At 37.2% G+C, this 27152-nt stretch overlaps 1 protein-coding gene across 1 annotated transcript in view; it reads left to right on the top strand.

The window, feature by feature from the left end:
- The window catches only part of ryr1b (ryanodine receptor 1b (skeletal)), a 104599-nt gene extending 84361 nt beyond the window's left edge, over nt 1-20238 (top strand). Inside the window, 21 exon segments of the mRNA XM_051869470.1 lie at nt 4438-4518; nt 5115-5203; nt 5637-5765; nt 5853-5957; nt 9351-9432; nt 9524-10833; nt 11309-11388; nt 11530-11701; nt 11815-11901; nt 13125-13406; nt 13761-13891; nt 13986-14028; nt 14125-14258; nt 16142-16202; nt 16307-16453; nt 16540-16674; nt 16749-16905; nt 17020-17084; nt 17836-17936; nt 18028-18079; nt 18550-20238. Of these exon segments, the coding sequence (XP_051725430.1) occupies nt 4438-4518; nt 5115-5203; nt 5637-5765; nt 5853-5957; nt 9351-9432; nt 9524-10833; nt 11309-11388; nt 11530-11701; nt 11815-11901; nt 13125-13406; nt 13761-13891; nt 13986-14028; nt 14125-14258; nt 16142-16202; nt 16307-16453; nt 16540-16674; nt 16749-16905; nt 17020-17084; nt 17836-17936; nt 18028-18079; nt 18550-18645 (3539 nt within the window). The 3' untranslated portion in view covers nt 18646-20238.
- The last annotated feature ends 6914 nt before the right edge of the window (nt 20239-27152 follow it).

Genomic DNA, 27152 nt, shown 5'->3' with positions numbered 1-27152 from the left:
TGCAAAGAATCGTAAATATGGAGAGAACACAAATATCTGTGTTTCAGCAAATCTAAGAACGCCCATACACAGGATGCATTCACTCGAGCGCGCAAGAAAGGAGCGCTAATGAATGCAACTGACAGCTCCATCTTGAAATAGGCTCTTTAAAAATAACTATTTAAAATATTCGACACATATACTTAGGAAGTTTTCGTGAATCCGGCCATCATAACAACCTCTGAGCAGCACTCTAAAACCCAAAGGAGGAAATGAAATGGAGAGCATTTCAAGGTGAACAACTTGAAAGCTTAAAGGGGCTATATGTAAGAATTTTCATGTATTAATCACTTTTTTTATTGACAGTGTGTGTACAGCTTGTAATGTATCTTAAAATCAAGACCTTCTCCGACTTCCTAGGTTGTCTATGAAAGCCTGTAGATGGATTTTTATGTGAAGAACTCGTTTTTGCTGGGAAAATCTAAAGCATTTATTTGCGCTTCTGAAAGCCTCTCTTCCTGACACATGAAATTAAGGATAATGTCGAAAGAGCCATTCTGTGCTGTAATGTCAATGTGTCATCCAAAGAAAAAGGACTATAGTCTCACATAGTCAGATCAATACAGTCTGTAGTCTCAAATATACTTTATAATCAAACTATCATACAGTGTAATTTTAATTACCTCATCTGTCGACATGATGCCAGTGAATTGCTGAACAAATCCACATTGCTATGATCAGATACTTTCTTAACTGCTGTTTTCTCTCGCTGTCATTTTTGTTGATAAGTGACTGGATGTTCATTAACAGTATATCGCTGCAAAGGTATTTCCAACTTCTTTTTACTTCTAAGTGAAGAATGAAAAAGAACTTTGCCGTGAGTATATCGAGGCTTTTAATCACGTTCAGTCTCTTATACGTTACATGTGCACAGGGCAAGTACGAGCAATAATTTGCTGACTGCAGTTCTCTTAACGACCACTGGTGTCGCTAATAACAAGGGTTTCTGAATTCTACATACAGCCCCTTTAAAAAGCCCTGCAAGTAAATGGAAGTAAGCTTAAAATAACAACTTACTAATTAAACATTCATTCATGCTTTATTTTGTCACAGTGCTTATATCCTACTTCAGTGCATCCTAAAACTAGATGGCCAAAAAGTAATGCATGATTTCTGTGACAAAACAATATTTTTATTAATTAAGTCATGGTAAATTGATTAAATGATTGTGTATAATGTTATAAATGATACATTTGGATATGGTAATCATTTTTATTGTGTTTTAATGACATAGCAGTGCACTTTATATTTTTATTTTAATTGTTTTTAGCTAACCTCATTTCCAGATACTTACTATCGGACTGATATATATTGTGCTCTAAACTTGTGTGATATGTATTTCTTCCCATTTCTTAATATCTTTGTATGTATTTTATTCTGAAAAAGCAGCTTTATTTATATAAGATTTTACCTTTTTTTTCCTCACAGTGATATTTTTTTTCTTTCTTAGCTTTACTCTTGTCAAATAGCATCTTATTCCATTACAAATACTTCATAGCACATTACCCATAATCCACCAAGGCCCCAACTTCTTCTGGCTCATCTCTCCCCTCCTCTTCCATGTCTCTAGGAGTGCAGTAGATCTGTTATGCATGATTGTGTGTCTGTGTGCTGTTTTTTGTTAAGGTCTTGTCTGAGAAGACCAAAACTCTTCTCCATGTGTGTCATCCATGAAGATCTCACAGTGAAGCCTGTCATTTCAATGTCAGTTGTGTTATTTATCAATGTTTCTTGTCTGTACATTTCTGTACACATTGATGTTTTTCTTTCAGTCAGTGTATTAATGTTTGCTCCTTCATGGTGGTTGTACCATCAATGTGTGATCTATCAGACTGTGTGTGTGTTTTCATGTGTCTACTAGTGTTGCCAATCTGGGAGAGGGGAGGGCTTTAATCAGTAACACTTTATTTTGATGGTCCCCTTTAAATATTCTGTTGACTATAACTATATGTCAACTAACTCTATTAGTAGAGCATTAGTAGACTGGTGCGGTTAGGGTTAGTAGAATAAGTTGACGTACTTGCAAAGTTACTTATAGTCAGTAGAATGTCTGTTGGGGACCATCAAAGTAAAGTGTTAGCAGATATTAAGCAGACAGTCTACTAATGACTGGTAGTCGACATGTAGGCCCTGTTTACACCTGTTATTGATATGCGTTTTGGTCAGTCGGATCACAAGTAGACGAGGGAGACACATTCCCTTTTTCATCTGGTGTTTTAATCCGTCCACTTTCGACCACTTCTGTCCTGATTATTCGAGGGGAGGGTCTATTGGCGGGTAAATGTATGGGCTTTTTCAAATCTTTGGATCTAATGGACGAAATAAGCTCACGTAAATTACGTATGAACGTGCCCGGAGACGACGGAAAAACATACAGAGAGCAGCAGCTTTTGTTTCTGCTCTGACAGCCACTAGACCACACCAAACGCTGTGAGTGTGTGTTAGAAATCAGGAATGGTGAGAGAACATTGTGCTTGGTACGTTTTTCATCTTCAATCCAAACTTGGGTCTTCAGCCGGCAAAGTTTAAATCCCGTCTGGCTAGCGCGCTTCCCGTAATGTTTATTCATTAGGTCAGTAGGTGGAGAGTAGGCGATCTTTTGCGCTGTTCAAACGCATACGACCACATGAGCGTTTACACTATGAAACAGGTCGAATGCGTTTTCGACTACCTCTGGAAGTGGTCAAAAGTGGACAAGCTCAAAACGTTTTAGACCCCGTTTACACCTGTATTTACCGTCGTCCACTTGTGAACTGATCGACCAAAATGCATCTTAATATCAGGTGTAAACAGGGCCATAGGTGCAACGTGTCTTATAGTCAACAGAATGTACCATAAAAATAAAGTGTTACCCTTTAATCTGTGGATTCAGTGTGGACGTCAGGTCACTGCCTCCCCTTTCCACGTTTGCTGGTCTGCTCTGCAGTAAACAGCTAAACAGATGTGCCACAGCTGGTCTTTGTGGCTCTACTAACATGCTAATGGGAGCTGAAGTGCTATGAAGTGATTAAACTCGCAGAACAAACACGTTCTCGCTCGCAACTCGTCACATTTTGACACTTGGTTTTTGACAATCGCTTTTTAAAGCACCGGGCACTCCTTTAGCGTCATTTTTCAAAATGCAGGGTTCTTTTCCTTTTAGTTTTTTGCCTTATGTGTCAGATCAAAACACAATTTTTTGCCTTTATTATGATAGGACAGTAAGCAAACAGGAAGTGAAGTGGGAGAGAGAGAGGGGGACGGGATCGGGAAAGGTCCACGAGCCGGGACTCAAACTCGGTTCACCCTAAGCACAACGGTGCTATATGTCGGTGCTGCCCACAAGGCTATCGGTGCTGACAGATCAAGACACATTTAATTCTTGGCATGCGTTTGTAAAAGCAGAAATGGTTTTATAAATATTTATATTTTCAAAGATATTTTGGAGTACCTACTCCTAGTCCTAGCCTAAATCTCACCATTTCCCAACAATATATATATATATATATATATATATAAACTAAAAACAACCCAAATTGGGTTGAAAATGGACAAACCCAGTAGTTGGGTTAAATGTTTGCCCAAAGTGCTGGCAGTTTTATTTAACCCAACTATTGTTTAAAAATTACTATATGCTGGCTTAAAATAAACCCAAAATAGGTTGGAAATGAAAAATCAGACACATAATTACTAGAGGCAACAATAATAATCAAATGTGAACATTTTTTAATAATAAACAATTTAATAATGTTTATTGTCTAATTATTATTCATTAAACGTATCAATGAATGGTAATTTCCAGCATAATTTGTGTTTATTTTAAGCAAGCAATACAGTAATTTTTAAACAATAGTTAAATAAAACTACCCAGCAGGTTGGGCAAACATTTAACCCAACCACTGGGTTAAAGCAAGCCAGTCACTGGGTTTGTCCATTTTTAACCCAGCATTTTTTTAGAGTGTATGATGCCAAAGGTTTCTCATCGAAAGCAATGGAGTACCCTGCTTGTCGAAAAAAGACACTAAAGAGATACTCTGTGCATTAATAAGTGATGACAAGGTGAGAACGTGTTGATGAAACACACAACCTAATCACCCTGAATACTGAAGGGACATTTCATTCAAAATTATGTTATTCAGTCACCCTTGTGTCGTGCCAAACCTGTATATGCTGTAGTGTACGTTTTGATAAATGTACATTACTGTTTAAAAGTTTGGGGTGAGTAAAACAAGCTATTTTTAATCTTTGTTTTTCACACATTAACCATTTTAATCTTTCAAAATAATTAAAAAACAATTTATGTCTAATAATTAACTTTGTATTTAGAAGTCTAATGTAGTTCACACTCATACACAGTAAAGCGCTGTACAGGATTTCTTTCCACACATTCATGCTGTTTTTGTGTGTGTCCCTGTTTAGAAGAGAAAGTGATGGCGGATGATGAATTCACTTGCGACCTCTTCCGCTTCCTGCAGCTTCTCTGTGAAGGCCACAACAACGGTGAGCTTCCTGCATAAATGCTTTTGAATACTTCTACCACCACTTCTGTTTACTCTCTGTAGTGTAGTGTTTGGACAACAACGGCAGAGAATAATAAAAAAATATGCTGCAAAAACAAGAACATCTCAGCTGAAATCAAAGCAAAAATTTGGGGTTATCACAATTTTTTTTTTTTTGAAGGAAATAAACTTTAATAAGCAAGGACACATTAAATTGATCAAAAGTGACAGCAAAGATTTCTATTTCAATTTTCAAATACAATTTTTAAAAAAAATAAATTTAGAATTTTTAAACTTTCCGATCATTAAAGAACCCTGAAAAAAAATCATGGTTTCCACAAAAATAAGTTACATTGTTAAATATATATATTTATTGTATATTATATAATATTCCCATATATATATATATATATATATATATATATTTTTTTTTTTTTTTTTTTTTGCAGTGGATGGAGACTATGTACAACCTTTTGTCTTAAGAGACATAATTTTTGGCATGAGAGTCTTCTTCCGACCCCACTTTTGAACAGTAGTGTAAATCTGTAAAATATCTAATTATTTAAAAGCCTGCTTTGAGATACCATCTCTTTTCAGATTTCCAGAACTATCTGCGCACACAGACAGGCAGCACAACCACGATCAACATCATCATCTGCACTGTTGACTATCTGCTCAGACTGCAGGTACAGCTACACGTAATCTCTACCTTACCATCACTTAACATTAGTAATATGTGCCTCGTTTTACTTTCTTTGCTATTGATTTATCCCACCAAACTGTGAGAAAAGGATGCGCAATCCACTTAAGCTTCTCAGCTCACCCACAGCAGCTATATATGCGTGACTATTTAATTAATATTCTATTAATTAGACATACATTTACTTCATAGACATCCTTAATCTCTGATATCTTCATTCTGCTCTGTTTGCACTGTTATCGGTGTTTCTTTGTCTGGACACAAACACTGCTTGGGATCAGAGCATTTTAATGAGTACAAGTACTCAAGCGCAGTATCAGGGCCGATACTGGTATCGGTGTATCCCTAATACTGACTCTAAGTGCACTTTGTGATCTCTCCTTCTCATTGTCGTCCTCACTCTGTCTTTTTGGTCTCAGGAGTCTATCAGTGACTTCTACTGGTATTACTCTGGGAAGGATATCATTGATGAACCAGGCAAGAGGAACTTCTCTAAGGCCATGACGGTTGCTAAACAGGTTTTCAACAGCCTGACAGAATATATCCAGGTACTGATGGCACCGCTATGTGAAGTCAAGCTCTTTCAGACATGCAAATTTCTGTCTCCATCATGGTTTTTTGCTTCTCCACCATAGGGCCCTTGCACCGGTAATCAACAGTCTTTGGCTCACAGCAGATTGTGGGATGCTGTGGTGGGCTTCTTGCACGTGTTTGCACACATGATGATGAAGCTAGCACAGGTAGGAACTCACACGTTGAACGCACACAAACCCTTAACATGACCGATAAATCTTACCATGTTGATCGATTTTATTGCATCTAGAAGACCCCGGATTTTTCCAGGAAAGGTTCCAACAGCACTGAAACTCTATCATCTGTATGTTGTTTTATTTCAACATTAAAATACTTGCCATTTAGTTTTCCTAATCTAAAAGCAAAACATAATTTCACAAACTTCAGAGAAAATCAGAGAAAAAAAATTCAAAAAGAAAATTGTATTTGTCACTAAGCATTGCTGTGAAAGACATGTAAGATCAGGTATATAGGATGTTAAATCATTTGACAGTAAAAGCTTTTCTCAGATGTGCCAAATTTTCATTTTTATAATGTTTCGTCTGCATTGATCATATAATTTGTGCAACAGAATAGAATTCAAACGCATGTCAGACATGTACATACTTATATACTCTATATAAGTGTGATCACAGTACAATATTTTCTCTTGGAGTTTGCATTTTTTTTCCCTCAGAACTAATGCTTAGTTGTGACTATGCATAACCTATTTATATATTTTTTTAATATTTATTTATTTTTTTTTTGTAGAAGTTACTGACCATGTTCTAATTTGTTGTTGACTGTGTTATTAACCCCCTGATTCAGTTTCTGCCTCTTCATATCATGAATTATAGAAGAAACCATATTAGAGTTATTAAAACATGGTTGTTAAATTTCTTTGGAAGTCTTATATATTATATGGAAAGCTTTTCTAAATTATAATTAAGATTTTAATTGTACTGTAAATTTATTTGTCTGTTTGTGGTGGTATGTTAGTATTTACATCCCTGTTCATAGTGTAATATTCAAGTAATTGGTTCCTTCCAAAACCAAATTGATTTTATTTCACTCTGTAGTCATTCTGTTAAATAAATGTTTAGTCCAATATTGCCACTAATCCATGAATATGGAACATGTTCGTAGTGTGATGTGAATGTTGATGCACTAGTAATCTCTAATCATGTGTTGTTTCTCTTAACCTCTCTGCTGTGGAGTTTGATTTGTTCTAATACTTGTTACACATCTGGTACCTGTGTACTACATTTTTGTATTTTTCAATATTGAGAATCTCTCCCACTCTCAGGCTTCAAAAATCAGAGAATGTGCTTGTAGTGAAACATTTACTAGTCTCCAGTTTGTTGAAAAATCAGTGCCCATCTGTCAAAGTTGGTTTGTAACCATCAAAGTGACATAGTTTGGTTTTACTATGTAGGTGAGGGCTAAAATAGGCCAACTTGACTGCAATGAGTTTGTTTTTAAACTAAACTTACTTAATTTGAATATAAAAAATGTTGCTCCTGGTAGTGTGCATAGGCAGAAGTGAGAGACTTGTAAATTCAAATAAAACACGGAACGATTGGATGTGTCCAACAGAGTGGGAGATGAGATCAATACAAAAATGTATTAAAAATGTTGATGGGTAACATTTTTATTCTGATGTGTAACCCTGCCAGATGCACCCTGACCAAGGACTCCGAAATGGCGTAAGCATCTTTGTTTTTGCTTCAGTCTTAGAACTTTTGCACTGCTTTCTATACACTTACTGTCTCTTACTGTACCGTCTCTTATCTGCTTCCTGTTTCCGCCGTATTGCTTATGTGTCGGCACGTTTCCAAGTGTTCTCTCAATATAATGCTTTCTAGCCGGGATGATTTATTATAATTAAGTTATTTAGTCAGATTCTTATTAGATTCTTATTGCATTTTTTTGTTATAGACATCCCCTAAGTTCCCACTGTATCAGTGTTGAATTTCTGAAAGCATTCTTAACCTTATTGAGTTCATTTTGATATATTGGAGCTGAGGGAGGTGTCACTATGCCTTGTTCCTGCTGTTGCTCACTTTTAGAGGAAATTTATTTCCCTCGACCTGCACCATATTATGCTTTTCTTACACACATACATTCTCAAGAAAATCTGTACGATACTGTGCAAATCTCACAAAACCTGTCAAGATCACATCTGGGACATATTTACAAAAAGCAAGAAATTATTTTGTTATATATTTTGTTTGCTGACAGCCTGGATCTCACATCTCAGATTTTCAAATAGCCGATATGTTTATATAGATATATATAGTCGTATATTTGATATCTAAACAACTACATCCTTGCCTAAAAAGTCCTAAAACTACATTCCATGACACAATAACAGCAGTATTTGTCCTCCACCATTGACGCTCGCTGCCAGTATAGATCCGGTAGAAACAAGCGGAGTGATACAAATTGTGAAATGGTTTCCGTGTGATATTAGTAGAATATCGCATGGTTGAAGGCTGGAATATATATATATATATATATATATATATTATAGTAGTAATAATAGTATTAACATTTTCTTTGAAGCAGTTATACATTTTTTATTAATTTCTTTTGATTTTGGGGTGAAATATCAAAAAGGTTTTGTGAGATTCATCCAATATTTCTTAATATATATGTGCAGGCCTTTGTGCTCTTTTGTCTTTATTTATGTTAGGAAGTGTACTGTGTGTGATATTGAAAGACTATGAAAGATTGTTTATGTGTCTGCTGTCAATCCTTCACAGTATGCATTAGAACATCATCTAAGAACCTAGATATAGAATGATAAAATTAGGAATTATTTTATTTTGCAAATGCCACAGACTATGCCAATATCTGACATCTTTGTCTGGCTTTTTAATCTACATATCCGTCTGTACTGTCCCTGTGTTAGATGATAGGTTACAGTATGTGATGCTATGTTTGTGTCTGTTTATAAATGCAAACCCAGGATCATTTCTGGAGTAGAACACATTCTGAGGTAAGCTGAGAGTAGGTGGACTTTGTCCCATTAGTGATGTTTCCCACGTCTCCCCAAAAATACAATTCATACCAGAGATGCTATTTATGCCACTGACATCAGTTATGGCTGATCAGGATACTTCTTTATTGGTCTCATGGTGCATATCATATAAAAACCCGGAGAACACAGTTGCCAGGTTTTCACAACAAAACCCCACCCAATTTTAACTAGTCAAAACTAGCCCAAAATTAGCCCGATCACATTTCAAGGGGATCCCCTGGTAAAAATCGCGCTCTGGAGGGTAAAATCTGTGTTTTTTTTCGGGGTTCCCCTGGTAAATTTTGCATTCCGGGGGCTAAATATCATGTTATTTGGGGTCGCTTCAACCCTCGAACATAAAAAACAACCCGCAACAACAGTGTTAAGTATCCCAATTCCGCGGGAAAACCGCGGACTTGGCAACACTGCCGGAGAACTAGGTCTAATATATGTGAATCCAAAGGTCTTTATTATTACTATATAAAAGTGAGAGTTTGAGACATTTTGTGGGTAACGCTGTGTTATTTTGTCGTGTCTGAATTTGGTTGTGTAAACACAGGACTCCAGTCAAATTGGTCTGTTGAAGGAGCTTCTTGATCTGCAGAAGGACATGGTGGTGATGCTTCTCTCACTACTGGAGGGTAAGAGATATTTGTCCATCAATTTTAACTTTCACAGGCGACCTACAAACCTGTAAAGACACTCAAGTCATGATGTATTGTTCCTTTACAGGTAATGTTGTGAATGGCACAATTGCTCGCCAGATGGTTGACATGCTGGTTGAGTCATCCAGCAATGTAGAGATGATTCTCAAGTTCTTCGACATGTTCCTCAAACTGAAGGATATTGTGGCATCGGATGCCTTCCGAGACTATGTGACGGACCCTCGTGGCCTCATCTCCAAGAAGGACTTCTCCAAGGCTATGGACAGTCAGAAACAGTACACGCCATCTGAGATCCAGTTCCTGCTGTCTTGCTCTGAGGCTGATGAGAACGAGATGATCAATTTTGAGGAGTTTGCCGATCGCTTCCAAGAGCCAGCCAAAGACATCGGCTTCAACATTGCCGTGCTACTCACCAACCTCTCCGAACATGTTCCGCATGACACCCGCTTGCAGAACTTCTTGGAGCAAGCTGAGAGCGTGCTGAACTACTTCCGCCCTTTCCTGGGACGTATTGAGATCATGGGCGCCAGCAAGAGGATCGAACGCATCTACTTTGAAATTAGCGAAGCCAACCGCAACCAGTGGGAGATGCCCCAGGTCAGAGAGTCAAAGCGGCAGTTCATCTTTGATGTTGTCAATGAGGGTGGTGAATCTGAGAAGATGGAGCTCTTTGTGAACTTCTGCGAGGACACCATCTTTGAGATGAACATCGCCTCTCAGATCTCCGAGCAGGAAGAGGAGGTGATTGAAGATGAGGATGAAGAAAATGAGGAGGAGAGCGGTGGTGGAGGAAATGGAGAGGGAGAAGGGGAGGAAGGGAATGGAGAAGAAGCACCACCTGAATCCAGCTCAGCCTTTGCTGACTTCATCAAGAGCGTAGTGAACTTCATAAGCCTCTTCACTTTCCGCAATCTCAGACGCCGTTACCGCAAAATCAGGAAGATGACCATAAAGGACATGATTGTCGGTTTGGTGATGTTCCTTTATACTGTTCTCTTTGGCATCCTGCACTTCATCTACAGCGTCTGCAGAGGATTCTTCATGCTCATCTGGAACACCCTCTTCGGAGGAGGTCTGGTGGAGGGAGCAAAGAAGATGACGTTGACAGAGATTCTGACTAGCATGCCTGACCCAACTCAAGACGAGGTGCACGGTGACCTTCCTCCAGAGCCAGGAGCAAGAAAAGTACAAGAATCCGGTGGAGCTGGTGAGGGAGAGGAGGGAGCAGGAGGAGGAGAGGAGGAAGCAGAAGAGGGAGAAGAGGATGATGGTGGAAGGCCTGGTTTTGGTCCTCATGGTGGTCTTGGAGACATGGGAGAAACTGAGCCAGAGGAGCCTCCAACTCCAGAAGGCAGCCCACTGCTGAAGAGGAAGCTGGTGAGTTTAATGCTTATTAATTCCTTGTTAATCGTTGTTCGGCAGATTTTTACAGGCAAAGTCCAATAATTTCAATACGAATCCATGTGATTGGGAATTTCGCTTGAGGGAGAAAAAATTTCTCCAGCTGATAAATGATAAAAACATTGACAGCCAATCAGAATCCATACTACTGTAATAAGCTTGAGCGTGGAAAAAGACAGACAAGCACATGCTTAGAATTAACAGAACAATATCGTCCGCTGGTGTGGACGCTAATATAGTTATCTTTATAGTTTCGTTCTTGGTGTGAACGGGCCTTAAGAGTGAACATCCATGTGAATTGTTCCTTACCATGTTTTTTGTGTAAACCACATCATTCTCCTTCAGTTTGTCAAATACAAAGGTACTTCTCACTATTGCTTTGTAGACTCATAATCTAAATCTCGATCTAAATATTCTTGTTTTCTCCTCATTGTTTTGCCGGGTATTTCAGCTGAGCGAAGAAGGAGAGGGAGAAGCAGCAGAAGAAGAGAAAGTAGAGGAAGAAGCAGCCCCAGAACCCGAAAAAGCTGAGTGAGTAATGGAGAACAAATGATCACATTTTTTCAATACAAAATTCAAAGTCTTACATTCGAGAACAACTGTAAAGTCGTATTCATCACAATATAAACACAGTGCTGTTGTTTCTTTGACTTATCCTTCTGTCTATCAAAGTGTTGAAAATGGAGAGAAGGCCGAGAAGGAAGCAGAACCTGAGCCTGAGGGAAAAAAAGAAGAAGAGCCAGAGGAGAAAAAAGCAAAGGCTAAAGCAAAGAAAGGCAAGAAGGAAGAGGAAGGAGGCTTTGAACTCTGGAATGAACTTGAAGTCCAAAGAATCAAATTCATGGTACACTGTTTCTGATCATTTACAGTTGTGTAGAAATTATATTATATTATATTATATTACATTAATAACTTTTGATTTTAACTGCATCTAAAACTACTTTTCTCTTCTTCTAGAACTATCTGTCTCGTAATTTCTACAACCTGCGCTTCCTGGCTCTCTTTGTCTCCTTTGCACTCAACTTCATTCTGCTCTTCTACAAGGTCAGTATAATTTTAAAACAGGGGTTTTAAAAACAGGGACCCCCACCGGACCACAAGGGTGGTCTGTGAAAATATATTAAAAAATTAAAAAAAAAAAAAAAACATTTTACAAAATGTGCTTTTAGTCAATGTGTGCACTTTAGGTGTTAATGAAATAAGTTCAACATATTTTTTCCCCCAGTAACATTCACCAAATTTGATATTACTTTTTTTATTTTGCTTTGTAAGGACTGTTTAATCATGGGATTAATTGTGAGATTTTTTTTAATTATATTGACAGCAATAGTTTTTTGTGTGTGTTAATCTATTACTTGGAAACTATTATTATTATTTTGGTTGTTTTTGTAATGTATTTTTTCACACATTTTATATACATGAAAATATAAAACTGTCTTTGTATTTTAGGAAAAGGGTCCCTCGCAAGGGAGTCATAATATTTGGGGGTCCTTGGCATTAAAAAGTCGAAAACCCCTGCAATACAATACTTGACAGTAGATCTGCATGATTAATCGTTAATAGATTGCAATCTCGATTCAAATGCCCACACGATCTTATTCCTAAATGGCAACCATTCAACTATGTCTATTGACAAGTATGATCACAGTGAACATTCAGATCTGCTTTTTGATCCAGAGAGAGCTGTTGTCATATATAGATATAAAACAACTTCACAAACGATGTCTTACAATAATTCAAATCATCACAGAAGTGCTGGGGTAAAAGTTTATAGTTCAGATATAAACACTGATGTCTACGGTAGCAATCAAAATAGAGTAAATGACCTTTTGAAAGTAACTTGATGCTTCAAATAAAGATTGTATCAATTACATCATTACACCAGTAGGTGGTGACAAGTGACTGTTAAAAAATTTATTCATCATTGAATCGTTCATTCAAGAGATTCGTTCAAAAATGCTGATTCATACAGTAATGGAATAAGTAATGTCTTTATGAGTCATTGAATCATTCATTCAGACCATTTTTTAAAGAATTTAATTCATTAAATAATTTTAAATTGACTGCAGCAATTATGACGTTATAAATGCAATATTTTGTTGGTCTATTCAGAATCGTGGGAGAATCAGGATCTCTATTTTAAACACAAAAAAGTGTGATTCTCAATTTATCCAGAATCGTGTAGCTCTGCTTGACAGCCATGTGATTCGCTGTAATAACTTGTTTCAAGAACAAATTTGATTCAAGTTAGCTGTTTCCTCCTTTAGGTGTCCGACAGCCTGCCTGGAGAGGAGGAGGAGGAGTTTGAGGGTTCGGCCATGTTTGAGGGCTCTGGTGTGTTTGATGGTTCTGGTATGTTTGAAGGCTCTGGTGTGTTCGAGGGCTCTGGCATGTTTGAGGGCTCTGCTGGAGAGGAAGAGGAGGAAGAAGGATTCGTCTACTACTTCCTGGAGGAGAGCACTGGATATATGGAGCCTGCTATGACCTTCTTTTCCATCTTACACACCATCATTTCCTTCCTCTGTATCATCGGCTACAACTGTCTGAAGGTCAGGGGCTCATTTACTCACCCTCATGTCATTTCAAACCTGTGTGAGATATTTAGTAGAACGTTGACACTGCTCTTCCAGTGAAAGCATGAAAAAAAGGACCAAAAAGCACAATAAAAGTGTCATAAATGTGGTCCATATGACTCGTGCACTATGTTCTATAAGTCTTATGAAGCCATGCGATAGCTTTGTGTGAGGAACAGATCAAAATTGTAATTCTTTTTCATTGAAATCCTTCCCTTCAGCCATATATTGAATAAATGATGACAGAAATGTAATTTTGTTGTGAAATATTCCTTTTTAGAGGTGTTTGAGCTAGTGTGAGCTGCTAACACTGTGTTTGTGCATGTCCAGGTTCCTTTGGTCATCTTCAAGAGAGAGAAGGAGCTGGCCCGTAAACTTGAGTTTGACGGTTTGTATGTAACTGAACAACCAGAAGATGATGACATCAAGGGCCAGTGGGACAGACTTGTCCTCAATACACCGTAATACTACTAAATTATTATTATTATTATTTATAAATGTATAAAGTTGTATCCCTGTGATCTGAAATGGCATTCCCTTTTATTTTACACTCAGGAGCTTCCCGAACAACTACTGGGATAAATTTGTAAAGAGAAAGGTCAGGGGTGTGCTATACTTGTGTGTGCAGATGTTTCTCTTCATCTACTGAGAGATGTTGAAGTCTGAGTGTGTTTATGGTGTGTCTGTGTTGCAGGTGCTAGAGAAGTATGGCGATATCTACGGTAGAGAAAGAATCGCTGAGTTGCTGGGCATGGATCTAGCGTCTCTTGATGTCAGCGCTATGACACACGAGAAGAAGCCTCAGCCTGATCCTTCAATGTTCACATGGTACAGAAAGATGCAAGACACACTCATAAGTCACCAAAATTTCAGTATAAATTAACAAGAATTGATTCAATACCACAGCAAACAAATATGTCAAAGGGTAGGGATGGGAATCCCTATACCGATTCCAGGGGCCAGTTGCATAACCTAAGACTGTGAACTAGTTTGACCAACTAGCAGTTAGATAAGAGGTAATCAGTCTGACTTCTTCTGTGTTTAAGTACTATAATCGGGTCCCCGATGCATCTACCAACCCAGAAACCGTGAAAAAGGACAACCTAGTAACTTTGTTTTGGCAAGCCTTTCTCTGCAAGCATGTGAAAAAACGAGCCACTCAGATTTAGTGACGTAGGAAGGGGATCTTATTATAATATTATCGCCCCTTAATCTGCACGTTTCCACCCACTCCGCCGTCATTTTGTTTTCGCAAGCGAAAACGGTGTACCAGTTCTAACGCCATGGCAAAAGTTCGAGCAAAGCATGCTAACTGTTCTGTCGTTGGCAGCACAGACGAGCACAGAACAATAATTAAAAGTCTTGTTAGCTTGGATAGCCTACAAGTTGACCCTGGCAAGCTCGATTGCTAAAAAAAAAAGAGCATTTCTGTACGAGCGATATTTTGGAAAAAATTTTAGACCATTCACAGCATTTGATAGCAATCATAAACATTAGCCTGGTGTGTATGGCTCTGTTTGGCAAACAGGTATGCTATGTATAGAGGGTGTCCATACGGGTTTTGCACAAAAGATTAACATGACGGCACATGCTAGTGGATGAGTTGAATCAACTCCACAGCAACTACATAAATTTATCCACTAACCATTCAGAAACGTTCAGTTTCATTCTAAAAGTTTTAACATCTTCCTGAGTCTCTCCATCAGTGTCGACTCCGGTTTGAACAATGTAAGGCTGAACATCATTACTGACAATCCTCATTTTGGCTGCGTGAGATTCTCCAGCTTTGTTGTTGTTGAGCAACCAAAGCGCGAGCTGTTAAAGCTCCGCCCTCTTCTGGAAAGGAGGCCGGGAGCAGCAGCTTATTTGCATTTTAAAAGGACACACACAAAAACGGCAATCTTTTAGATTTTGGTTACCTGAACTTTAAATGGAGGGACAGAAACCTCTCAGGTTTCATTAAAAATATCTTAATTTGTGTTTTGAAGATTAACAAAAGTCTTACAGGTTTGGAACGACATGAGAGTGACTAAATAATGACAGAATTTAAATTTTGGGGGGAACTATCTCTTTTACAGTTTCATTGATGATATTTGATGCAGGTGTTTTGGAAAATGCAAATGATGAGACAGTAAATTAAATAATAAATGAATAAATGTAAAAAGTAATAAATGAATTATGTGTTTACACAGATGTTATAATGACTTTTTACAGTCTTTTTAGAGGCGATATAATGCAATCCCATAATTAGATTAATAGATTGGATTAATGCATTGGATTAATATATCCAGTAAATAGATTTAAGAACAATAATAAACAAAAAATGCAATAAATTAACATATAAATTAACAAATAAACAAAGAAATTAACATATTTTTATTCATTTTAATAAATGTTAAATGTTAATTTAACTACACTGTCATATTAACAAGTCAGCAACTACATGATTTAAATCTCGCAATCTCACAGTTTACAACTGTATATATATATATATATATATATATATGATTCAGTAGAGCTATAGTTCACAACAGCTCATTAAAGTTATTCGTTTTGGGAATCAGTTGGACTATACTACTTTTTATTTTCAATTCACAAAAAATTAACCTGTTCATAAGAGTCATTTGTTTGAGAATTTAACTACTCATAAACATGATGGTATAATAGAATGGAGATTCTGTTTTGCATTATAAAATATCATGAATCCACAGGTTGACATCTATCGACATCAAATACCAGATCTGGAAATTTGGAGTGGTGTTCACTGATAATGTGAGTTTCAGTAAAGACAAAACTGATGTTTCTGTATATATATTTCATCACGCTGAGGATATTCGTAACAACGATCATTAATTTGGATTCTATTTTGCTCTTAGACGTTCCTGTATTTGGTTTGGTATTCGGTCATGTCACTGCTTGGCCACTACAACAACTTCTTTTTCGCCTGTCATCTGCTGGACATCGCCATGGGCGTCAAAACCCTGCGCACCATCCTGTCCTCTGTAACCCACAATGGAAAACAGGTACAGCTCTCAGAGATCATCATATTTGACTGAGATTTTATAGAGATCTGTTCCGGATATTAATCTTGATGGTGACTGTGGTTTAGCTGTTAATGACGGTGGGTCTGCTGGCTGTGGTGGTCTACCTCTACACCGTGTTGGCCTTCAACTTCTTCCGAAAGTTCTACAACATGAGCGAGGATGAAGACGAACCGGACATGAAGTGTGACGACATGATGACTGTAAGTGTTTCACTTGGTTGAATTAAACTCTAATCTCATTTCACGCCTGACCGTGATCACGTCTTCTCTCTCAGTGTTATCTGTTCCACATGTACGTGGGTGTGCGAGCCGGTGGCGGTATTGGAGATGAGATCGAGGATCCGGCTGGAGACGAGTATGAACTTTATCGTGTGGTCTTTGACATCACCTTCTTCTTTTTTGTCATTGTAATCCTGCTGGCCATCATTCAAGGTGAGGAACGTGTTTTTAGACCCTGTGGGCAAATTAGTACTCTGTAAATGTAATATTTGAAAGGTTTTGACATTATATTATGTCATGATGAAATGATGTCTGTGTTGTGTGCAGGTCTGATCATTGATGCCTTTGGTGAGCTGAGAGATCAGCAGGAGCAGGTCCGAGAGGACATGGAGGTACAACTGCTCTTTATATATTGTCATACTTAACTCAAGTACGCAAAATGTCATTCAGATCTTTTGCACTGGCAGTAACCAACCTCAGGGTTTCTTTGTTTTTTTCTTTTTCACATAAGCCCACCCCTAAATGAAACATAGAAACAAAACAAACTATGACACTTTATGTGTAAATCAAGTCTCTTTGTTGTCAAATGGGGACTTTTTGGACAAAGTTGTCCATTGTTCAGTTGCGTCGCTTCACAAATTCTCTCCTGTGGCCTCATGGGATAGGAAAGCATCCATTAGATGTGCACTTTGGAATCTTAGGTCATCCAGATACTTTTTCCCCTATTTTTTTATGGATACTACTCATTTCACACACAGTTTTTTGCCTACTGTGTAGTAGGGAAGTAGCATATTCAGATGCAGGGATCAACCAATCGTGTGTCCACGATTTCCAGAAAAGCTCACCAAATCACCCAATGTCTTTTTCTCCTGTCCAGCCCATTCAAAAGAAGCCCAACCCGCCAAATCTGCCAAATCTGGCTACACTGGGATTAACTTTAACTAGCTTTCCCAACTAGATCCTCTTCAAACTGTTGCTTCACCATGACAGTGGTTGACCTCAAAGAGAAAACTGATTGGTGAAGAAGTTTTTGCTAATGTGTGCCACAGCACCCCCTTGTGACAATCCTGAGACTGCAATGTGTACTTGTGTTATGTATTACAGTCTGACACATGATATGATCTTTTTGTTGTTTTTACAAAGACTAAGTGTTTCATCTGTGGAATTGGAAGTGACTACTTTGACTCGACTCCGCATGGCTTCGAAACGCATACGATGGAGGAGCACAATTTAGCCAACTACATGTAAGTGTATTGTACATACTTTTTTTATTCAGAAACAGTGCAAGCTAATATTTTGTTTCCTTATTTATTCTGTGTCTTTTCCGCCGTGCAGGTTCTTCCTGATGTATTTAATCAATAAAGACGAAACGGAGCACACAGGACAGGTCAGTGTCGTTTTATTCTTATTTCTCGCCAAAATTGTCTGTCTTATCCAAATAAAAATTAAAAATAATCTGTAACAACATAAGAAATTGAGTTTTTATCTGAAAGACAAAAGATTTTATTTAATACATTATAAATTATGGAAGCTTGTTTCCGCCATGAAACAAAAAATAAAAAAGGTAATTGCGAATTTTAGCGACTTTTTTTCTCACAATTGCGAGATTTAAACTCATAATTGCATGATATAAAGTCAGAATTGCGAGTTTATATCATGCAATTCTGACTTTATAACTTGCAATTGTGTTTATATCTCACAATTCTGAGAAAAGTCAGAATTGTGTGATAAAAACTCGCAATTGCGAGAAAAAAAGTGTGTGTATATATAGTAATTTTAATTTAAATATTTTTCATTTTTTAATACTTTGCTCAATTTACATTTACAACATTAGGTGTGATTTTTCTCTCTTTCTAGGAGTCATATGTATGGAAAATGTATCAGGAGCGATGCTGGGACTTCTTCCCTGCTGGTGACTGTTTCAGGAAGCAGTATGAGGATCAACTTGGCTAATTCTGCAGCCTGGAAAGTGTGTGTTTGTGTGTAAGAGTATCATTTCTGGAATTAAGATCAAAGAGAAAATTGTGAAAAATAGCCAAAAGAAGGGAACAAGAGATAAATGACCGACGCTAGCCTTGATTTGACTCTCACGACCTTCGTCTTCAGTCAACACATCACACAGATCACACAAACTCGCTTATAATACTTAAAACCTTTCATTTCCCTGTGTTTGACTAAACGAGAGAGAAAAATGAGCAAACATTGTTCATTAGAAGAAAGTATTTTAAACTGTATATATACACTACATGGCCTTTATTTCTCCACTAAGGACTTTTTTGAATCAAATCAAGCCAAAATGAACAAACACCCCTAAACAAAGCCTTCCTTTCCTCTCTGTTTTGTCTGTGTCACTATGAATCTAAAAAAATCTCAGTGCCTAATGTTGAATCTTAACAGTATGGTGAGGATTTAAGTATGATTTTATTGATGTTTTTTTTATGTGTAGTTATTAATAGATCTTTTTATGTGTAGAGTAGTTGTCTAGATCTAATATTATGTTTATTTATTCACGTATAACACAGAAATATAGCCATATGAGTGGGCGCATCCTGCTCTGTGACTTATATATAGAGCATTTTGACAAATATCAAGCCAGGCTTTTTCCCTGGTATATCGAGCGAATGTGAGAATGCGTGCAACCGAAATATCTTAATACCATTTTATTCTCCGGAGGAAAGTATTAGAACATCAAGATTTCTTTCTTGCCTCTGTTTCAAGTTTCAGAGAATTACAAATGGTCTCATGAGAACTTTTAACCTTGTAAAAATGTGAAACCACCTGTTTTGCACTCTAGAGTCTTATAATGGGATGCTGTATCTATGCCAAGCACACACTTCTACATAATGCTGTATTACAAATATAGAGAGGTGAAGAGAGTTTTATTGAAAACGTCCTCTCTAGATTTACTAGACGATGTCCTTTCACTCTGATTATGGAAAGAAGCACTATCATGTCTATATGTAATAATATTACACAGTAATATTGTTGTTACTGTTCTGTCATTTAAGACCTTGACGTGAACTTTGCTGTGTTGTTCGGATAGCAAGACTGCAACTTAATTTATCCACTTAACATAGATGATATATTTTTGTTGGAGCTCCAAATAATTAAGATACTCTGAACTCATTGTGTCACAACTGAGTATTTATTATGTACTTTTTTTGGTGAGGGGATTTAGGTCAGATTTTAGGTGGAAAAGGAATGTGAGATAGATTAAGTTAACATAGAGGTAACAAAGACGACGTGTTTTTGCCTTTTAGATTTTTATTCTTCTTTTTGGCGAAATCTCATACTTTATTTTTGTTGAATATAGATGAAGTGTGTAGGCATAGGTCTCTGATATTTGTGCATCAGATGTCTTAAAGCGACTGAGACAGACTCACACATGCATGTTCCACCTTGTGTGTTCTGCACATTAAGAGCGTGTGTTGAGGTCTTTTGTTGAGCTCACAGAGGGAAGAAATCAACTTGTCTGGATCTGACTGTGTATCAGGCTGAGTCCTGTGTTTCGATGCACATTAAACAGATTCCAATATTTTAAGAGCACTTCTGTCTGAATTCTGTTTTGTTTACCATGAAATCTCTTAACTTTGTGTCTTTTGTGCTTGATCTGTTCTTATATTGTATGATTTTTGTAGGCCTTACTGTATAATACGTCTTCAATAACTGTAGCAACTATTGTGCAATTAAAGGATTAGTTCACTTCAGAATTCAAATTTCCTGATAATTTACTCACCCCCATGTGAGACATGTTTATGTCTTTCTTTCTTCAGTCGAAAAAAAAATTAAGGTTTTTGAGGAAAACATTCCAGGATTTTTCTCCATATAGTGGACTTCAGTGGGGATCAACGGGTTGAAGGTCCAAATGTCAGTTTCAGTGCAGCTTCAAAGAGCTCTACACGATCCCAGACGAGGAATAAGGGTCTTATCTAGTAAAAAAAATTATATACTTTTTAAACCACAAATACTCGTCTTGCACTGCTCTGCGATGCGACACGCATTACATAATGACGTTGGAAAGGTCACGCATGACATAGGCGAAAAACTCCATCTCATTTTCTCCTCCAACTTCAAAATCGTCCAACATCGTTTTACCTTTTTTGTAAAGCATGTTTGACTTTGTACGTTTGTACGTTCTATACTAATGCCTATGTCAGGCATGAGCTTTCCAACGTGATTTCGTAATGTGTGGGGCATCGTAGAGCAGTGCAAGACGAGCATTTGTGGTTAAAAATTATATAAATTTATTTATTTTATTTTTTTTAGAAAATGACCAATCATTTCACTAGATAAGACTCTTATTCCTCGTCTGGGATCATGTAGAGCTCTTTGAAGCTGCACTGAAACTGACATTTGGACCTTCAACCCGTTGAACCCCAGTGAAGTCCACTATATGGAGAAAAATCCTGGAATGTTTTCCTCAAAATTCTCTTTCTTTTCATCTGAAGAAAGAAAGACATAAACATCTTGGATGACATGGGGGGCGAGTAAATTATCAGGAAATTTTAATTCTGAAGTGAACTAATCCTTTATTTAGTATGCATTGTAAATGTGCAATTCTACAGGTATTTACAGAAGAATATGGATAAGTATAGTAGTATCAATATACCAGTAGGTGGCGACAAGTGAGTGTCTTCATGAGTGAATCATTGAATTATTCACTCAGCCTATTGGTTCAAACACACTGATTCATTTAGGAACAATTCAAGTGACTGTGTTTATCAGTGAGTCACTGAATCATTCACTCAACTGATTTGTTCAAACTGATTTATTTAGGAACAAAACAAGTGATCATGTTTATGCTCAAGTCATTGAATCATTCATTCAACCGATTCGTTCAAACACACTGATTCATTCAGAAACAAATGGAAGTGACTGTTAAGGAGCGAGTCATTGGATGAACCACTCAACGTATTCGTTTAAACACACTGATTCATTCGGGAACAAAACAAGTGCCCATGTTAATGAGGGTGTCATTGAATCATTCACTCAACCAATTCATTCAAACCTACCGATTCATTCAGGAATAAAACACCACCACTACTGCATGTTGCTCAGTATGAATGATTCTGCTGGTGCTTCATTTGGAAGTAAAAATTAGTTACTTAATATTAACTTCATGTTTATTGAATTGAATATAAAAAGAAATACCTTGCCAAATCACAGTCATGATGATATTCGGAACAACAGCATTCTTGCTTGTGTGATATTGCTTAAGTATATTATCATACCACACCACACTATATAGGTCATAAGTCAGTTAATATAGTATAAATAATATTATTCAGTGTTGCCAAATGGTCCTAACCAAATGGTCAGCATATGAAGGTTTTGATTCTTGAATAATTCTGTTTTTACATCCACATATTTTGGGGCATGTTGTCTATCGTAGCTACATTATAGTGTTGAAACTGTTATATAACTAGCTGACTCATGACAACAATAAAAGAATTAAAATGATGATTTGAACGAGCCTTTCTCAAATCTTCCCAAAGGGCTCCTGAAGAAACAAATACCTCAAACATGTCAGTGCTTATTTTCTCACTGTCTCTCAGAGAAGGGCACGGCTTTGCTGATACCAGATACGTTTTAAACTATTCATAGTTCAGTGATTCAGTGTATTTTCTTTAGTGATTCATTTGTGGAACAACATTATTCAGCATCTCTTTTTCGGTTTTGCTCCTGGTTCTACTTTCCAGGTGCTTTGGTGCGTATACTGCCCACCACTTCAGTCCACACTTTGATTTTCAGATCTGCTTTCGTTGTGGAAAGTGAAGGTGTTTGTGAATGAACAGACACTCTACAGTACATTCACTCTAAATGCCCCAAAGACGAAACAATTAATTTTCATAAAATCATATTATAAATTAATACTAATATTATCTAAATTTGTAAATTCTTGTCATCTATACCAGGAATACCGTAACCTAACTCTATAGTAAGTACATGTAGTTAATTAATATGGTAACACTTTATTTTAGGGTCTTTTATTAGCATGCATATTACTAGAATATTGGCTGTTTATTAGTAATTATTAAGCACATATTAATGCCTTATTCTGCATGACCTTATTCTACATTCTTACTCCTACCCAATACCTAAACTTAACAATTACCTTACTAATTATTAATAAGCAGTAAATTAGCCGTTTATTAAGGGAAATGTTGTAGTTAATAGTTTGTGTTCCCTATACTAACGTGTTACCGTTAATATTACTCAGTACTTATTTGACTAAGTACAATGTACAGTTTCACCATTTAGTAGGTTCATGTCACATTTGTATGACAATCATCCTCCATTAGTCATTTCTATTTTGATGACTGTATTTGTTGAGCAACTGTACAGGGATAATTGTAATTACGCACCTGTTCAATCCTTAAAATACTGCTTAATCATCTAGGTGTTGTCCACTCTATCGTAACCTGTAAGATTTTCCACAATAGTTTAGTTTTTGTAATTATCACACAAAATTCAGCCTAATAGTTTTTCCTTTTGTCCATGAGCTCATCCTGACACAATAGCGACAAGAACTAAACAAACATGCTAAAACAGGCCTGCAGACCTCATCAGCGACTGCTTCATTCTCTCTCTCTCTTCTCCTATAGTAACCTTTTACTTTATTAAGATCATAAATGTTCATAAACCTCAATATGATTCAGGTGTCCAGTTGTTTCCTGTTTAAATCAAAGGTTGAGAAGGGTGTGTTTCAGTCATGACTCATTACTAATGACTAAGAAACTTCAGCTTTCGTACTGGAAAACATACTGAGGAGTGTGATATTAGTGAAACTGGTAAGTTCAGATTGTCTTGTAACATTAAACTGTTAAAACAGTAATGGTAAATGTTTTTTTATGTAGAAGACTTTATTAGAACAAAAATACAGTAATATTGTGAAATATTATTACAATTTAAAATGACTGTTTTCTATTTTAATATGTTGTAAAATGTAATTTATTTCTGTGATCAAAGCTGAATTTTCAGCATCATTACTCCAGTCTTCAGTGTCACATGATCCTTCAGAAATCATTCTGATATGATGATTTGCTGCTCAAGAAACATTTCTGATTATTATGATATTTTAAAACTGTTGTGCTGCTTAATATTTTTGTGGTTAAATTTAATGCATCCTTGTATTAAAGGGATCCTTGATTATGATTTCACTTTTTCAACTTTAGTTAGTGTGTAATGTTGCTGTTTGAGCATAAACAACATCTGCAAAGTTACAACATTCAAAGTTCAATGCAAAGGGAGATATTTTCATTTACAGAAATCTCTTTTTAAGAGAGTGTAGAGCAGTGGTTCCCAACCTTTTTTACGCCAAGGCCCCCTTCCTCTCCGAATCAACACTTCAAGCTATAATAAATGATCTGTGGGGTATTTTGAGCTGAAACTTCACAGACACATTCTGGGGACACCAGAGACTTATTTTACATCTTGTGAAAAGGGGCATATAATTCCTGAAAAAGTAAAGAAGAGGGTAAAAAATCTCAATGATTATCAGACCAGAAATACTTGACTGATGTAGTCTTATTTAGTTCTTCTTATTTAGCAACATCAGACAAAGAGGAATGCAGAATGGCTCGTCACCACTGTGGTCTGTCTTGCAGCCTCAAAGCAAGAGCTGTTGTCACTTAAGATCACACTTCCTGTATCCTGTATGTTGTGCCACAATAATACAGCCTTATACATGTATATATCAGTGCTTACCGAAGTCTTTACATTGGTACAATCTGATTTTCACTCCATTTGATTTCATTTGGTTAATGTTAAATATTAAGTAAACTTAACATCTTTAATAATGCAACAATTATTCTTGCTTATTTGTTTTTTATACCGAATAGCTCGTAACTGTGGTGAATGTGGTCTTGTCTTGAGCAGTGTCATGTGGTCATTGTCATGTCATTGCTAGACTTACTGTAACCGTTTGTTGGAAAGCCGAGCAAACAAAAAAATAGGCTGCAGTATAGTATATTTACAAATGCTGTTTAGTTCATGGTATAGTTCAGCCAAAAATTAAAACTCACCCACACGTCGTTTCCAACCCTATATGACCTCCTTTCTTCTGTGTGGGGGAAGAAAATCATAAAATGCTACCATGAAATTTGTTCAAGCTTCAGACGCTGTACTTTCCCTCTTTAAACACTGGAGGGAGACAATCCATGCGTTGGGAGAACAAAAGCTCTAAGACAATTGGGTGCGTCTCAGTCAGCTCCCTATTTCAGTAGTCAGGGCACTGATCAGGGAATCAGCCACATTCATTTTCACGATATACTGATTCACGACCTAGGGAGCAAGGGAGCTGATTGAGATGCAGGGTAAGACAAAAATGTTTACCATAGAGTAACACAGTCATTCTCTAGGCTAGTTGAATCAAATGACCAAGTTAGTTAAACATTTCCCTTTATGATTTATATGTGATTTTTATTGAAGAAGAGTACTTCTGGTAAGTGATGACATCTCTTATAAGTCACATATTAAACTTTATAACCTTGTGTGTTTAATAACAGCATGCTTGTAATGACTGTTTGACATTTATTGATGTGTGTACAGGGGGTGGGATTCATTTGCTTATAATATTATTTTATGGTTAGGTTAAGCTATAATAATTTTTATTAAGAAGTGTTTAAAAAAAAAAAAAACGACGACAGCAGTAGAAGTATGCGCTATGTTCATGTGTACGTGTTTTTAAGGTGATCACTTAACCCTATCATACTGTATCATATTTGATACATTATATTTTTAAGGCCTCTTAATTATCAACATGATCATGATGAAAACCCTGTTTGAACACAAGACTTACTTTTATATCGTCCTTAAAGGTGCAGTAGGCGATTTCTGAGAAACTGTTGATATTTGAAATCAACCCAAACAAACAAACACTCCCTTCATTGCTCCGCCCCCAAAATGCACAAACACACAATGCAAGAATGCATGGCCGAAGCCCAAATATACTTCGTTTTTTACGCATACGCTCCCGTTCGCGCCGTCTAACGCACAGCCTTGCAAAGTATACTTCATTTGACTCATACGTGTACACAGGCGTTCGACGCATGCACAGCAATCTCTTGCCACGAGTTACAACCCATGTAAATAGCTTTGTATTCTTTCATGCTAGAGTTGTACAAATGAGGGTTCTTTCTAACGTCTTCACACAATCTGTCGTCTATGTAGGCTTCCATTGTCGCTGTAGCTTGCATGTGTTCCGGTCTGTTCAGTTTTTCTTCGACTACCTTGTGAATCGACGCCCCCAGGCACGATTGCCACCTTGTGGACAAACTAATAAAATAATTAAATGTGCATGTGCGACCTGCGCATACAAAGTACACACGGTTACAAAAACCTGGCGGAGTGCGAACAGTACGTGTGTACTCTTCTGATGACGAAATTCGCGTTGTGCGCACTGTAAAGGCTGATTTATACTTTGTGTCGGACTTACGCCAGAGCCTCTGCACGGTAGGCTATGCGTCTGTTTTCATTTATACTTCTGCGTCGTTATCCACGTCGACGTGCATGCAAACCACTAGTGGGCAGTGTCCGCGGTCATGTTGAGTATCAAGGCAAAAGCTGAAGAAGAAGCAGCTTGTCATGTATGTTGTCAGAGAAGCTTACAAATAGAAGCGGCAAATCGGTAACGACTTTTGTTGCAGTGGTACGCGTGGTACACACAGCCTATGCTGTAGCTACAGCGTACATTCGACGCAGAAGTATAAACCATCCTTAAGCTGACCCTCGCGTACGCGTAAAATGTGAAGTATACTTTGGGCTTGAGTTTACCCTTCTCTCACTAACTTCCCTCCATCTCGTTCACTCGGATGTACGTCACTGTTTACGTTGCACTAGCGCCCACTACTGGCGGAACCTTTGCGATGTGTTTAAATGGAACGTCCTAAGCCCTTGATCACTTGGAATCCGCTATGGAGCTGATTTATTATTTACAGTTTTTTTTCCTTATGAATTTGTTTGTATAAATATAAAAAATTACACAAACGAAAATGACAACAATACAATAAACTATAACAGTTAGCTTAAGGTAGCTACAAGTATTATGTGGTTAAATGTAAAAATAATTCTAATATCCTACACTACAGTTCTGTGGAATCGAGAGTCTGTCCAAATAAACTTCCCTCGCCCACTTGACGAAGTTGAATGCACTTCAAAATGGTGGCGGGGATTCCCCTGAAGGGAAGTGCTTAGGGAAGTTCGGGAGTGTATGTCTAAAAGTGGAGTTAAACACAGCCCAAGTCACTTTATCATAGCTGAAGCGAGGAAAAATAATGCTGTGCGAAAAATAAAGCGAAGATAACATACAGTACACAAGAGTACTATACAAGCAAGAGTTCGTTTCTCATAAATTGCTTACTGCACCTTTAATATTTCAAGATGAACATTTACTGGACTTAAGCAACTTGGTTTACTTGATTATCTTTTTTTTTTCTAAGTTTAAAATAGGCTGTGATACA

This window comes from Ctenopharyngodon idella, chromosome 18 (assembly GCF_019924925.1).
Source record: "Ctenopharyngodon idella isolate HZGC_01 chromosome 18, HZGC01, whole genome shotgun sequence".
NCBI classification, from domain to species: Eukaryota; Metazoa; Chordata; class Actinopteri; order Cypriniformes; family Xenocyprididae; genus Ctenopharyngodon; species Ctenopharyngodon idella.
Note: the sequence above shows the minus strand (reverse complement) of the source record. Positions and strands in the feature narration are given on the sequence as shown.